The 16595-nt window shown below is 32.6% G+C and overlaps 1 protein-coding gene across 2 annotated transcripts; it reads right to left on the reverse strand.

Moving 5' to 3' along the window:
• Positions 1-1389: 1389 nt before the first annotated feature.
• Positions 1390-5601, reverse strand: LOC107778353 (uncharacterized). Of its 2 annotated transcripts, XM_075231123.1 has the most exons (4): positions 4138-5601; positions 2571-3113; positions 1844-1953; positions 1390-1723 (listed from the first exon to the last, which is right to left on the reverse strand). In XM_075231123.1, the coding sequence occupies exons 1-3, from the start codon at positions 5047-5049 to the stop codon at positions 1852-1854; spliced, it is 1557 nt and encodes a 518-aa protein (XP_075087224.1). In that variant the 5' UTR covers positions 5050-5601; the 3' UTR covers positions 1390-1723; positions 1844-1851. The 2 variants fall into 2 exon arrangements, with proteins under 2 accessions (XP_075087224.1, XP_016454085.1); XM_016598599.2 differs by having other exon boundaries at positions 1390-1953; positions 4138-5599.
• Positions 5602-16595: the final 10994 nt, after the last annotated feature.

Raw genomic sequence — 16595 nt, forward strand, 5'->3', positions numbered from 1 at the left:
ATTTTACTTAACAATATGCTCCATATTATATAAACATAAATGTGGAGGTCGAGTATTAGAGTTGTAGGTTAAGAGGTAGTTGAGTCGTGTCTTACTTCGTACCATGGTGGGACAAGCCATGTAAGGTTTTTGTCTAAGATAGCTAGTGGAATATTGTGGCTTACTATTTCGCTTTTCAGTGCATGTCCGATTTACTAGCTATCGTTTTTGCTTTGCATCTTTCTTCTAGATTTCATGGTGTTCCTATTTTTCTTATGACTGTTGTGGTGATACTAATATTTACTAATATTATCTCCCTTTGCTTTGCATCTTTCTTCTGGATTTCATGATGTTCTTATTTATCCTATGATTGTTGTTGTGATACTAATATTGTCTCCATTTTTGTCCTTTTGTCCTTTTGTCTTTTTGTTTTTTGAGCCGAGGGTCTTTCGGAAACAGCCTCTCTACTCCTTCGGGGTAGAGGTAAAGTCTGTGTACACACTACCCTCCCCACACCCAATTAGTATAATTTTACTGGGTTGTTGTAGTAGTATATAAACATAAAGTATTGAAACCAGATGAGGAAGGAAAGTGATCATCTTGAGATACATTTAGGATGTAGGGACCAACATTGCCACAGATTTTGTTTGCAATAAAGCTAGATCTAACAATAAAGTCCAGATCTGTAAAAAGTACCTCTATGAAAAGATTGGTAGAAATCACTATACAGTATACATACCTATAATTACAGGTTCATAGTTCCCTTCCACATTACCCAAATATTTAATTTAAAATCTTTTTTATCTTTTGTCATAAAGTAGCTTGTCTTCACTTGAGCCGAAGGTTCATCCAGAACGATTTCTCTATATTCTAAGAAAGATTAGGTCTGGGCTGAGTTTATTTTTGTTGTTTGTTGTTGTTGCCATAAAGTACAACAACAACAACAAAAGTTGCCATAAAGTAGCTTATTGAAATCTTAAGCAAGGAAAGAAAGTAAACAAACGCTTTTGAGTACTTAAATAGCACATGGAAGCTTCTTGTAAACCAATGTAAACATTTCGGAAGTGTTTAATATAATAGTCAACTAAACTTTCCATTTTAACACCATCTGTAACATCATTTAGCATGACATATGCCTTTTGTCTTGCTACATAACCCAAGTAATTCTTCTTAAATAAGCATCGTCACGCTACGTTGAAAAGGTTCTTGTTACCTAAGTATAATATAAACTTCACATTATAACACATAAATTAGCATCGTCACGCTACGTTGAAAAGGTTCTTGAATCCAATTATAACACATGCACACCACTATAATATAAACTTCACATTCTTCAACTTTAGTCATGCACATTAACTTACCCAAGGAAAAGCAAAGGCAGTAGTCATCACCACGAAAGAAATGAAAGACTTTTGGAACCCAAGAAAAGGGATTAATATTATTAAAAAATTACAGAATTCTATGCTATACTAACCTCACTTAAGAATGTCAAGTATGCAGCTAAGAGATTTTACAATAGCTAAGTTTTTCCCCAAGTGGCTATAAGTGGAATTTGGAAGATCCAAGAAACTTTAGATAAAGAACAGTCAGGTGCACTAAGCTCCCGCTATGCGTAAGGTTCATAGAAGGGTCACACCATAAGAGTCTATTGTACACAGTCTTACCATGCATTTATGCAAGAGGCTATTTTCACGGCCCGAACTCGTGACCTCCTGGTCACATGGCAGTACCTTTACCAGTACCCCTTCATCCAAGAAAATTTAGATAAGTTCCATAAATTAATGAAGAACTACAGGTGACAGTAAATTGGGTGGCATTACAAGGAGTAGAAGATTGAATAAAAGGATGGGCATTGGGCTCACACATTATGCATCATAATACTTCACTGACTTCATCTTCCTTACAGACACCCACATCCACCACCATGCTTTTCTTCTTTGAGCTTAAAACTCTGCAACAATTCCTCCTTGGAGACTGTTCAACAGTAATACCACAGTCATTACATGTAGAAATCACGTGCCCTCTAAATAAAACAATGGAAATAAATTTTTGCCATATGCCAATGCCTTACCAATGCTCCTATTGGTTTTGTTCAGTTAGCTTATTAACAATATATATTTTTCAAAAATCAAGATAATATATTAATTAAAGGGGAGCATTGTTTCCACGCCACAGATTCGAGCCGTGGAAACAGCCTCTTGCAGAAATGCAAGATAAGGCTGCGTACAATAGACCTTTGTGGTGCGACCCTTCCCCGGACCCCGCGCATAGCGAGAGCTTAGTGCACCGGACTGCCCTTTTAAGATAATATATTAATTCAAATCAACCATGTGCAGGACTTAGATATCATTCCAGAACACAGGTTTGCTCCCTACAAGAGCCCATCAAATGACACGCAACCTCTAAAACAAAGATTAGCTTAGCTATATGCAGAACCCACGGTAAAAAACAGTTTTTGATGATTATATATGAAGCTAAATGAAGCAAATGCACGATAAGGAGGGACTTACCCTATTCCATAGGTAAAAAACAGTTTTTAATGATTGTATATGAAGCTAATTGAAGCAAATGCACGATAAGGAGGGACTTACCCTACTCCATAGGTGGGGGTCTGGCTTCTTGAAAACCTGTATTCTCTCAACATCAGCAGGGTTTGCCATTTTCCATCTGCATAGTGGATGAGGAACTCGATTACGAGTATACTGACTCACAGTCTGATTGCCGGAAGAATCCATTTTTGCGCTTGACATGTAAAATACAAAAGGCTTTTGACACAGGTTACGCATAACAGGCCTTGTGTTAAAAGCATATGCTTTGTAATCTGCTCTTCTATACCAGTTTAAGAAAGTTCTTGATGGCATTTCTATTTCACGGGGAGACAGAACTCCACGAAATATTTGTACTGCAAATCCCCATGACACTGAAATAGTCCAACTATTAACTTTGTCATAGCAAATGGATTGCTGCATAATACCAGCTGAGTCGAGTTTCATTGGAACTGTAAGCTGCTTCAAAGCCTGCACTTGAGTAACATTCGGAAAGATTGGCTCCACCACGTCAAGATGGTGGAACGATACCAATGGTGCTACAGGATGTGATGCTAGCAACCCAAATAAGTTCCCGTACACATCGTACTGCATTCCCATCCGCCACCAACAAATCTTAGTCAGATTGAATGGAACAGTCTTTCATGACTGAAAAAATAGACATTTTTTAAATATGTAACTATAACTAAGCTACAGTCCACAATCACTTCTTCAACAAGCATGTGCAAATACCAAAATGCAGTAAAAAAGAATAAATAAAATCTACAAGAGGTCATGTATGCTTGCTATGCTCGCATCAGGCAGTCGAATGGATACTCCATTATGCCGTTAATCAAACATACAATCAGAGCTAGCAGCACTCACACTGATCCAACGAACGAATCACATTCCACATCATTATTTCTAGAATTTAAATCATTTGTGTAAATATATTAACGGGACAATTCCACCTGAATACTCAAGGAGAAAAAAAACACATTCTAACAATTAGCTGAAATCTGATAGGAAACAGACTCCTCAGTTTTCTTTTTTGGTGTGAGCTCACATAAAAAAAAGTTATCTTTAAAACGCTTTAGCTTGATTAACACTTGTGAATAAAAGGGCAATGCCGCAATGGTATAAAAGACTGCACGCCTCTAGGACTACCCTTTTGGCAAAAGAGTAGTTGATCCCATTATTATTTCCAAACAACTCACATTGTTAAAGTAAGTAGGCTAAAGTACTAAACTTTTCAGAATTAGCTGGCCAAATTCAAGAAACCAACAAGTTTTTCAGGTACTGTTCATGTCCATAATAAGTGACCAATTTGTCTTTTTATTTTGATTCAAAATAATTGTTCATTTAAATCATCAAGAAAAAATTTAATTTATTTTATCCCTAAAGAGTCTTTTACTCCTTATATTGACTATGCTTCAACATTTAATTAAGGATAGTTTAGTCACACTAACTATTTTTGTTTAGAATTTTATATTTTCTAAATAGGCGTGCCCGAGTCAAATTGGTCAATTATTGTGGACCGGAGTGAGCAAATTAAAAACTAATTATGAATAATCAGTGCAATAAAAGGAAAGATAAACAAACATAAACTGAAGAAGGAAAAAAGCAAAGTAACCTGGTGAAAACCGAGTTCTTTGGTGAGTGGGACACCGAGTTCAGCCATACAAGCTTGCATTCTATCATCAGAACCATAAAGTCCAGGGTACCTTTGAATACACCTATCTTGCATTTTATCAAGAGCCTTTGCCAAAGGATAACTAATTGCAAAACCACCACCCCCATATGCCATACTATAAGAAAAATATATATTCTGCAAATGACTCTCACTCAAACTCCCTATATAATAATACTGATTATGATCATACTTATTTAATATTCTCAACAAATTATCCGTTACAAAAACAGTGTCATCATCTCCCATTACAAACCACCTCACATTTTCCATCCCTAACCTCAATGTCTCCGAAACAATCCTCGATATTCGAATCGCCGACCGGTGCCCCTGACGGTTTTTATAGGCAAAATGTGAAGTGTCACCTGAAATTCTCACATCAGGCAGTGAATCAGTTTCATTTTTCAATATTTTTACTGAATTATCTAACCAAACAATCCCTCTCATTTTCTTCTCGGGTTTCCACCATAGCTTGATATATTCTTTCCTCTTGTTCCATAGCTTGGATGAAGCTGCAATGCCAAAAACTACATGCTCTAACTCAGTTTTCCCCACTTTCTTTTCTTGTAAAAACCTTGCTTTCTCAAAACCAACTGATGCATTGGAGTTGATTTGTGAGTGAATAATAGGTAAAATATTAGTGCTGCTGTGTGTGAAAACGTCGTCGTTACAAGGTGGAGAAGAGGAAAGAAGCTTAAGAGTGTAAACAACATAAGTAGCTGATACAAAAAGTATAAGCCATACCATGAGTTTAGGAAAAGCAATAATCGAAAAAGGTGTAACAGAAGAGCTTCTCATTTGATCCCAAATTATTTTTTCTGAATCTTTTTCTTTCTGGGTCAGTTTCATTGTCATTTTTTGCAACCCAAAAGGAAAAATGCCAAACAAAAAAGAAGAAAAGATGGCAAAATAATACTTGAGCTGAACAAAAGATCGCAAAATATTTGTTAAGCTTTAGAAAGTACAATGCTATTGTGGTGAAGACAGTTAGCTAGGTAAGGAATAAGGATCTTTTAAAGCCAAAATCTCGGCTAGTTTTGTTACTTTGGGAATGATTTTTTACGGCATTTTAGAAATATTGTTAGATCTGCTGAATATGTAGCAGAAAATTTGTTTTTGTAAATAAAAAAGGAAGGAGAAGAAGGGAAAATGCAATGTAGGTTTTAAGAAGGCGGCAGGCATTGGAGTTTTGCAATTTGCCGCTAAAGAAGAAATGGGAGAAGAGCAAACACACACTTAGCTGAATTTATTGGCTAAAGCCAATGGCGGAGAAAAGGAAAGCTGTTGGTTAAGTTTCATGATCTTTCCATTTCATAAATACGATGTTTTTGTAATTAAAAATTGACAAATGATGGTTTTTTAGATTAATTTGTGTGTACTAAATATGTAAATCGCATTTTTTGTCAGAGAGTTAATTATGTCTCTATCTCTCTCACAGGAATTGTGTGTGTGTATGTGTGAGAGACAGATGGGGAGTCTGACATTGTAAGCTTAGGTACTCAAAAGCGTATGTATTGAAGACACGTAGTACTGAGTATTGGTCCATTGCGTCGGTGATTTGGCCTGATGTGAGTAAAAAGAAATAAAAGTTCCTTTTTTCCCTTGTTTTTGGCTTTCTACACTACTTACTCATAATTACCAATGCATATTTGGCTATTACCAGTGGTAAAAAATTAATAGTCGTTTTGACATAAAAATTGTAGTAATTTTTTTTTAAAAATAATATTTGAAGTTAAGTTGAAAAATGATATTTGGAATTTGAAATTATGTTTGAATATGTATTTCACTTGAAAAAAATATTACATTTTTGTGAGTAGGGGAAAAAATTAAAACTTTTGAAAAAAAATTGGATTTTGAAAATCTCATTTTCAAAAAAAATTACTAAAGACTTACAAAATTTTATAAACAAACACATTTTTTATAAAAATTCCTTATGGACAAACGGGGCCTTTTAAATATATTTGGCTATTTGCATAGTGTAATATTTGGAATGCTAATCTGACTTGGTTTTAGCACGAGTTGTGAAAGAAAAATTATTAAAGTAATAACTGAGAAATTCAAACAATAAAATTATCGATCGGTTAAGCTTAAACTTGGAACAATTAGCTGAATTTGTATTTTATAAATTTGTAAATGTCATAAAATTGTGTTGTTGTTATTATTATTATTATTATTATTATTATTATATCAAATAAACCAAATAGAAAATCAATAAGAGAACATATGTAATGCGAAGAAGTATAGTAGTACCATCTCAAATCAGCATATAGATACTTGGACCTACTTAGACTTGAGAAACAAACTAGAAGATTTCTTTTTCTCCTTCTTTTAACCTCTCAACTGTTTTGACTTTATTAAATTTTTTTTATAGTAGAGATAGTCGCACGTAGACAAATCACGACCATCTTATTAAAAGCTTTTGGTAAGTGGTTACTGACTGGGGTTGAATTTAATTTTAAAGTTTTAACTTAAAAGAGAGATGAATTAGTTAATACAATTTCATAAATATCAAAAAGTGTAAGTTAATTCTTTGGCGTACGAGGGCTGCACATCAGAAATTAGAGTTAATTTAACGATGCTTTGCCTTCTGTTTGGGGCAACAATTGCATCATCACACGTAGAGTGTACATAGTTCAGATTGATTCGAATTTTTTAATTATTAAATCAAATTAATTATATCGGGTTATTAAATTTAGACTAAACCAAACCAATAAAAGTCGGGTTTTTCGGATTGTTTCGGGGTTTTTTTTTCATAAAGTCTTCATATCACAAAATATAGAATTTGTGCTCCAAATATTTTTTTAATCTTAGTAAAACAGAACTATATAAAGTATTTTTTTATAAAATAATATAAATATGAGATGATTCATGGCATTGTACTAAAATATTTAACAATAAAGATGAGAAAATCACATAAAATAAATATTATTAATAAGCCATAATGAAAACAAATACAATTTAAAATTACTAATAAGTTGCTAAAATAAGTACGACTAATAAGTATTATTATTTACATGACTAAACGCTAAAAGAAAAATAAGTTATCTAAACCATGGAAAAACTAAAAAATAGATATTCAACACTATTTTCATTCATTGTACAATTGAATTGAATTTCTTTTATTATCATTAGTATTGATTTGATTTTGGTTTAGGATTTATTTGAGTTCTAACATATATGGAATATAAAACTTATTGGAGCATCCAAAAATTATAAGTCCAAGTTTGAAATAATACGTTAAAAGATAAAATTATAAAAAAGTTTAAGAAATATTTATAAACTACACTACAATAAATATTTTCATATATTAAATATATTTAAAACTTCTATACATATAATGTCGGGTTGGTTTGGTTTCGGTTTGACATTTTTTAGTTAAAACCAAACCAAATATCGTCGGATTTTTTTTTTCCAACACCAACCAATCCAACCAAACCATAGTGGGGTTTTTTTTGCTTGGTTTGACTCGAATTATCGGATTTGTACGGTTTGTCGGTTTCATTTGTACAGCCCTAATTACATGTTTGCTTCAAATGTAAATACAATAATAATTTTAAAGGAAAATACATAAAGACCCTAATAAATTTGTTCAGAAAATATGTTTGAACATTTAAATTAAACGGTGAAATTTTTTTCCGTGAACACATTATGAGTAAATTTTATTCCATCCTAATAGCTTATATGGCAAAAAAACTTTAAAAAAATTAATCGTCTAACATAATAAAAATATAAAAAGGTGGGCCCCTTTCTTTTCTCTTCTTCAACGACCCCTTCTTTCTCCTTCTCCCCCTTTCTTCTTCGTGTCTTTTTTCGTTTTCTTTCTTCTTCTTCTTTCTATTTCTTTTCTTTAATAAGTTTAGCAAAACAATTTTGAATTAATATGCAGATCTGTGCTAAACTATAAGACAAAAGAATTAACATAAATTCAACATTTTCACCCCCCTCTGTAAAGGATGAAACAAGAGAATGAAGCCGCAACTAGGACTAGCGCTAATACATCGCTTCGACAAATAATCAAAATGAAATTCGCATTTTGTCGTCGCCGTCGACTTACCACACTGCAATCTAATATCTCCGACAAGAAATACAGTGGTGTCGGTGTCAATGGGTGACAATGAAATGGAAAAAATTAAAGGAGCATTTCATATATGGAAACGGGAAGGAGAAGCGATTGGAAATGTGTCTGTAGGCATGGTGATTATTTTGTTGAAGAAATAGAAATAAACTAAGATTTTGTTGAATCTAAATTTTTACACATTTGATCGAAGAAAGAGAGAACTTGGTATTATTATCAAAGCATTTAATGGTTAATTAGGATTATTAGTGTAAAACTATGAGTAAGAAAAAAGAAAAAGAGCAAAAATTACCAAAGACAAAAGATTTCTGACGTGGCGCTGACATGGTTTTGATGTGGCGCGTGTGTGTAAAACACCTCATATTGTGAGACTGGTATTAGTATTTTAGGGGGGAAATAATTCACGTCACATATGTTTAAGGGGGTAAAAGAATGTCTGTTTAGTTTAAATGTTCAAGCGAGTTTTCGAGATAAGTTGAGGAAAATTTTATGTATTTTCCCTAACTAGTCTTATGAAATGCACGTTGCGCGTAACGCGTGTACCTAATCTCGATAAGTAAATTTAAAGAAAATTATCCACTATGTGTGTGTTTGACAAAACTAGTGATTATTTGATTTTAGTAGTTCCCAGGAGACTTACTCTAATGTGAAAGTAATTATGCTAAGAGTTTTATCAAATTGCAAAATAATTTTACTTAAAAATGAATTGAGAAGGAGAAAAATGAGTTGAATTCTCTTGTTAATCGGTTATTGCAAAAAATTACTCATTTTTTAATATTAAAATAATTTATTTATTATTGATTCAAATTCTTAATATTATCTCATCTCAATCTTTAATTATATTTAACTATAATTATAATTTTATCCACTAAAAATTCTCTCATATTTTATTTGTGTATAGTTGTGTTTATAGAATCACTATTGTTATTAACTTTCGCCAATAACTTTCTTTTTCTTTTTCTCTTTTATATACTTAAATATTTTATTAGCTATTTCTTCTAATTATTGAGTGTAACTTTGAAATATTATACAAAAAAAGATAAATAGAAAAATATTATTTGAATAAAAAAGTAATTCAAATATATATATAAAATTCACATTAAAATAATATGAAATAAATTATAGTTATATGATATTATTACTTTAAACACTTCATGAAAATTTGAAAATATCTTTAAAGCCCTAAACTAATGATAGCACAAATTTGGTCATTTGGATAGTGTTAGTTTTGTCGTTTCTATTTTACCCAATAATATGGAACAATCTCTAAACAAATATGACGTATTTTGTTAATGTCGTAGATTTCTTGAATTTATGTCGTTAATTAGGACTTAAATATTAGAACTTCCCATCTAGTACCTAGTTTTAAAAAGAAAAAATTAATAACAACAATTTCAGTTGATTTAAAAATTTAATATTTGGTAAATAAATATTTCAAATAAGGAAAGATTTAATACACAAATTTTAGTTGGATTAAAACTCCTAAATATTAGGAAAAATCTAAAATGACTATTTTGTCTAGTGTGAAAATAATTTTTTAAAGGGTAAAAAAGACAAACGATATTTCGTTAAGCGGCTTCGTGCTTTAAATATAGTATAGATATAGATATATGTTTTAATATTTTTAATGGCGTTTGCCGCATGTTTGTGTCAACAATTGCATATCACATGCATGTTTACTTGAACTAGTCTTAGGATACACGTCTTGCACATGTATTTTAGCTTGAGTAAATTGTTTCTAAAAGTCGTATAAATCTTATTTTAAAATTGTATTTGAGTTATAAATTAAAAGTGTAATTAAATAAATAGAATTAAAAACTTTTGGTCAGATAGAGTACGAACAAAGTTGCATTATGTCTTATAACTTCTAAAAGATGATAAACTTGTAACTCAGGGAAAAGTAAGAAAACTATACGTGACAATTTATAATCTAAGGATAGAATAATGTTAGATCAATATCCCACCAAAAATAATTAAAATATAAAAATTTAGAATTAAATAGTTATATTAAATTAAGAAAGAACCATAATTTCTCATACCCTATAGTTTTTGCAAGTAATAAAGCTCAACAAAATTAGGAAAAATATATAATTAGGAAACATTTACTCATATATCAATTTTGTTTATTTGAATTGTATATCTAATCATGACTCATTTTTATTGCAGTTGAACAATATATTTAAATCCGGCTAAACGGATCTTTTGAATTTTAAATTTTATCGTAAACCATTATTTGTACTATAGCAATATTTTGAAGTGAGCCAATGCCAATCACCAAAACCTAACCTCAAAGTTCAAGTTCTTCATTCTTAACTCAAACTTAATGCTACTTCTTTTATTATAAAATATTAAAAAGATTAACAGGTGAATTTTTTTCACTTTGACATATTCTAAAATAAATGAAAAACCCAAAATCTATCCTAATTTACATCTTGCGGTGAAGGCTTAAAGTATTTAAATTTAATTGGGATAACTCAAAGTTCAAGATCTTCTATTTCAATGTAAACTCAGTACTACACTACTTGTTATTACTATAAGTTTATTCATATTTTTCGATTGGAGTACGTGAAAAAATAGCGTCCCTATATAAGAAAAATTAAAATTAATTAAGATGCTCAAAATTTCATAACAATAAAAGTGATAATTTTGTAGTAAAATTCAAAGTTTTAAATTTTTTTAATAAATGTTTAGTTCATCAAAATTATAAAATAATTATAATATCCAACTCAAACTTTTTAAAATTTGTCTGAAGGATGAATTTATCAATGAAGTTCAGCTTTGCTTTGAAAGGTGAACACGACTTTTACCTAATAAAGTTTTCTTATTAAATAGATAAAGCATGGGGTGGGAAATAGGACTCCTGAACCTAAAAGGAAGAAAAAGTAGTACTAAATATTAGAAAAATAATTAAATATTGATGTTAATTAAATAATTAATAAATATTTATTTTAATTAAAGTAGTCCAATTTTACTTTTAAAGTTATACTATAATCAATTTAACTCTATTTTTTTATTTCCTTCATGGTAATGCTTCTCTTACGGAAACAAATTTATATATCATAAGAGTTTTATAAGCTTAAGGATAATTTATTTATATGATGAATTTTGGAAAAGATTTGATTTGGATTTTTTGCTTATTGGTTAATCAAAGACTTAACTATTTAGTTTCAATATTAGAGGAAATATTTTATTTCCTAGTTGATTTAAATTCTAAATTAGTTCACTGAAAGTTATATATGTTTAACTGTAATATAATTTTATGTACTAAGAATTACATTTATGTAGGATTCAAAAATTGATTTGATATTTTATTTTCGGATCTTTGTATTTGCATAATTACTAGTGTTATTGATTCTCCAACCGCTTCTCTCTCTTTTAGGAAAGTAATTCAAGTATGAAATAAAAATTTATTATAGTTTTAATATATAGTTTAGAAGGATAACATGGAAGCAATTTTAGTTATGATATACTATTCAAATAAAAATAAATTTATACTCTTTTAAGTAATTAAACTCTTAATTAATTTCAATTTCCTAGATATTAAGACTTTCTATATAATTTAAATGATAAATAATTAATAAAAAAGAGATATCTCAGAGACTTCTGTATAGGGTAAAATTGGTTTACATTAAATGATCGAATGGTAGCGTGACATGTGGAACCGAATATAGGTAGAAAGCAAATCATGTAATAACTAGTACTGGGAGCAACAACTGCAATTGACATCAAATAGACCCCGAAGGGAGCATGATCACCGTGAGCAGATTACATATTTACCATCGGATAGCATTCAATAAAAAATATTCGCTGGCATTAAATGGGCAGCCGTTACAGAGAATATTTGCATTCATGGCCTGCCGTTACATATTCATCAACGGCCCCTTTATTATCATTTAAGAAGGGCTTGATCATATGATCTTGTTTCCTAGGTATAACTATAAATAGTAGGCGCAACATCCATTGTAAGACACGAAATCCTTGGCAAAACTTATGCTATATTCCATTCTCAAGCCCAATAAAATAACTCTATTTTCTCTTTATATTATTTTTATTTCTGTTTCCGGAGGCACTGCTCTCGGAGCCAAGCTTGTCATTATCTTTGATTTTAACCGCTAAGTCTTATTTTTAATCTTGTTTATTTATTATTTTTGGATCAAATCAGTTTGCTTGTCTATAAACCACGTAACAAATTCGATTGTACCGTTTTACGGGTAAACAATTTAGCGTCCACCGTGGGTCTTTGCCAGTTATGTAATTGAGTTTATCCTTGCATTTATTACTAACTTATTTGATTTTTCGTTTCTTAGCAAATAATCAAAAATGGCAGCTAACGACGTCAACATCGCACACAACGTTGAGGCACATGAAAATCCACCTCAACATGAGGATTCAATCAGCGACCCCCGCAACGAGGGGATGAGGCAACCCCGGTCTGTGGAGGACAGTACCTCCCGACATGTACGGGAGCCAACTCCCGAAGACGTGAAAGATGAACACGTTGCAGAAACCGTAAGGATCTTGAGAGAGCAACAGAAAGCCATCATGGGTCACCTCTCAAGGCAAGAGCACGTTATGAAGGAATTGAAGTAAGCATTATCAAGTGCTTCCAACAACACAAATGGAAGAGGTCTGGTTCATCCCGGCATTCTTGCAAATCAAACGACTCAAAGAATTGATAACAATACCTTGAGGGGTGAGGTCGGCTTTGACGGTGCCGGGGGGGACCGTAGAGGATTCTATAACGATAACGGTAATGATCCCTTCAAAATAGAGCTCATGAAATTCATGAGGGAAATGAACGAGCGGATGGACCAGAACGCGAAGGAGTTTCACGCCCGAGTAGATTAGATTCCGGGTGCACCACCAGTTTTGAAAGGTCCATATTCGAAAAAATATACTCAGTTACTGTTTAAACCGAGCGCAACACCGGAGTTAATCCCGAAGAGATTCAAGATGCCAGACATAAAAAACTACGATGGAACTTCAGACCCCCAGAAGCACATCATAACTTATATAACGGTTATGAAAGGGAATAAGTTGGCTCAACATAAGATCGAATCGGTTCTACTGAAAAAGTTTGGAGAAACCCTCATAAGGGGGCCTTGACATGGTATTCGCTCTTACCCGAGTATTCAATTGACTCTTTTGAAATAGTTGTAAATTCATTCATTAAGTCCCATGCCGTGGCTAGAAAGGTCCAAGCCAGGAAAACGAACATATTCATGATCGCACAAGGTGAATCTGAGTTTGCTGCGGGAATTCGTGATCAGATTCCAGAAAGAGAGGATGTTGCTACCGGCCGTACCAAACGAATGGGCAGCAGAGACATTCACTAAGGGTTTGAACCCGAGGAGCTCCAACGCCTCCCAAAAGTTGAAGGAAAGCTTGCTCGAATTCCAGACGACAACATGGGCGGATGTTCATAACTTCTATAAGTCAAAAATAAGGACAAAAGATGATCAGCTCGGGTTCCCGATATCAACCAAGGGGCGTGACCGAGACAAGAACCTGTAAGCACGTAATTTTTTATCCGCGCAATTTTTAAAATCAGTATTTTAAAAATATTTACTTATTTTTATTTTAATAGGATTTCAGTCAACTTTTAATTTTTATTTTAAAATATAAGTTTAAAAACACAAAAAAATAGTTTTATAATATTTCTTCAATTATTATATATCTTTTTATTTTTATCCTTATTTATTTATTTATTTAAGCTTATTAGTATTTTATAATGATACTATTTTAATTTTTACCATTACTTTAACATAGTTTCCTCTACCTTTTTTATAACATTTAAAAAATACCAAAAATATTTTCATGTTTATATATAGTTTACTTTAATAGTTTACTCTTATTAACTAAGATTAATTAGTATATTTTGGAAGTATTTTTATTTTTGTTCATTGAGAAAGAATTGAATTTGGGTCAATTAGGAGCTCATTTTCCGATATTAGTGGCCCAGCAAGACAAAGGCCCATTCTTCACATCCCATTAGCCCGCTCTTCACTTAAAATGTAAGATTTAATCTTAACAATTTATTCTCCCTCTAATCCAATGGCCATCATCCCTTCCCACCTTCATATAAAATACCCAATTATGAAAACTCTAAAAAATCTGGAAGAACCTAGGAGAAGCCGCTGATAGATTCACCATTTTTGAGGTCTTCAGTGGCAACCTGCAGAAAAAAAAGAGTGAAAGAATTAGGAATGGAGAGGAAAGAACTCACTTTTTTGGGGTCTGAAATACCAAAAGCAAAAACTCTGAATTTTCCTCCCTTCAATCTATATAGACCCAGCGTTTTTGCCCCTCCATTTCACAGCTATGTAACCAAAAAAAACACCATTGACACTGCTCATAAAATTTTCTCCAAAAGCACCACAAACAGCCCGAAGCAGCTCCAAATCGCCAGTCACTGTCACAGAGTCCGTTGGTTTCATTGTTTGGTTTAATTCGAGTTTTCCGGTGAATTTCGAGGTCGTCGAAGGTCATAGTATGAGATTTTCGGGCAGGTTCGCGGCTCCGTCAAGGTGGCCGCTGTCTAAGGTTTCCGGTGTTGAGCATTTTCTGATTCAAATTTATTTTGCTTTAAGGTTCGTCACTATCTTATCCTTTATTTATTGATTTTGCCCTATATGATGTTTGGATGATAGACTTGTGTGAATTTCATGCTTATTTGTGATATCTTGAATTGAAATGGTCTGATTTTGAAACAAAGCTTTATTACTTGATTTAATGGAGAAGTACTAAAATGAATAGTAGTGCAACAATTTGCACAATTTTCTTACCGTTGATGTATTCCTTTTAGACACACGCTCTGAAGGGAATTGAAATTGAAAAGGATTTGGCCATGGAGCTTGGGTAAAAAATCGAAAGGAAATTTAACCATAGGTGTTTTAGTGCTTTACTTTATTTGATTAAAACCGCTACTAGCATGTTTAGGCCGATCAAACTTGGGTAGGCAACCTTTAGATCTTTTTTTCATTTTATTCGAGGTGATAGGTCATTCCCTTTAGTTCATATTCAGGAGAATGCCCCGTAGACTCTATCCATATTCTCATCAGGGAAATGCCCCTAAGTGAATGTAAAAGGAGGCCGATGCGATATCATGGAGGTATAGTATGATAATTAGATTTTTTGTTATCTTCTTTTTTTTTATTAGGTGGGGACGACCTCGAACCTCTTTTGGTGTTTATTTTCCTTTGCATGTTTTTCTTTGCCTCAATTTAGAGTATTCTTAAAGCCAACTAGATCAGGTATGCAACCATACTAGTTACGGGACTTGGGGAATGCCTAACACCTTCTCCCCGAGTCAAATGAACCCTCTTACCTTGGATTTCTGGTGCAGACTATGTTTTAGAGTCAAAAATATTTTTAAGAGAAAATTATTTTTTAAACGGTGACTTGGCACACCGAGATTCATGCCAAGTGGCGACTCTGAGAAAATCCCTTTTAAACAATGTTTTTGTCACTTTCATGATTGAAAACTCTTTTGAGCATTACAAATCTTATTATCTTTTTAAAGAGGGTTAGTGAGGTAAAAAAGGGTGTGACAGCTTTGGCGACTCTGCTGGAGAGTTGCAGGTTCTAGCTGATACTTGATCTTGTTGGCTTTTTAGAATATTCGGTTGAGGTTTTTATGATTTTATTTGCTTTATTTGATTTTTATTTTTGTTTATGTCGTTTTATTATTTGTTAGTTGTTTACGTGTTTATTGTTTTTTCTTTATGTGTTACTGCTTTATAACTGTCATCATTTGCATTACCCGGTCAATTCTTTCTGCAACAAGTCTCGTAGTACGCATCGCATACATGAACTCTTTGTTGAGTCACCCTTATTTTAGGAGGGGGGCCGTCAGACGTATGGAGTATGTGGAAAGCTTGAGCAGCCACCATCGACCATACGCTCCCCTGAATTGCCTTGTTAGTGAACCCTAAACGTAGGTCAGCCTTTAGGTCATTTTATTTGCATCATATCATTATGACCTAGCAGGGCCCGGTGCTAGGTACCGTGTCCTTTGTAGGAAGCCTGTCCAAATTGTGTCGAATGAACCCGCCAGCCCAAAAGGCCATTCAATCATCCTACGTGCTAAATGTTGCATGTTTGAGGGTAGAAAGGTCATTTGGCGGACTGATGTTTGGGAAAGAAGGGTGAAAAATGAAACAAGAGAGAATATTGAGGGTTTTGTCACTTTTAGTTTCTTGCCCCGTTTTCTAAAAGAAAAACAACAAAAAGATTTAACACTTTCTCATTATTTTTCAAAAAAAAAAAAGACAAAAAATAGTTTTTCCAAGTTAGTTGCATTTTTAAATTTTCTTCCGTATCCAAT

This window comes from Nicotiana tabacum, chromosome 15 (assembly GCF_000715075.1).
Source record: "Nicotiana tabacum cultivar K326 chromosome 15, ASM71507v2, whole genome shotgun sequence".
Classification (NCBI taxonomy): domain Eukaryota; kingdom Viridiplantae; phylum Streptophyta; class Magnoliopsida; order Solanales; family Solanaceae; genus Nicotiana; species Nicotiana tabacum.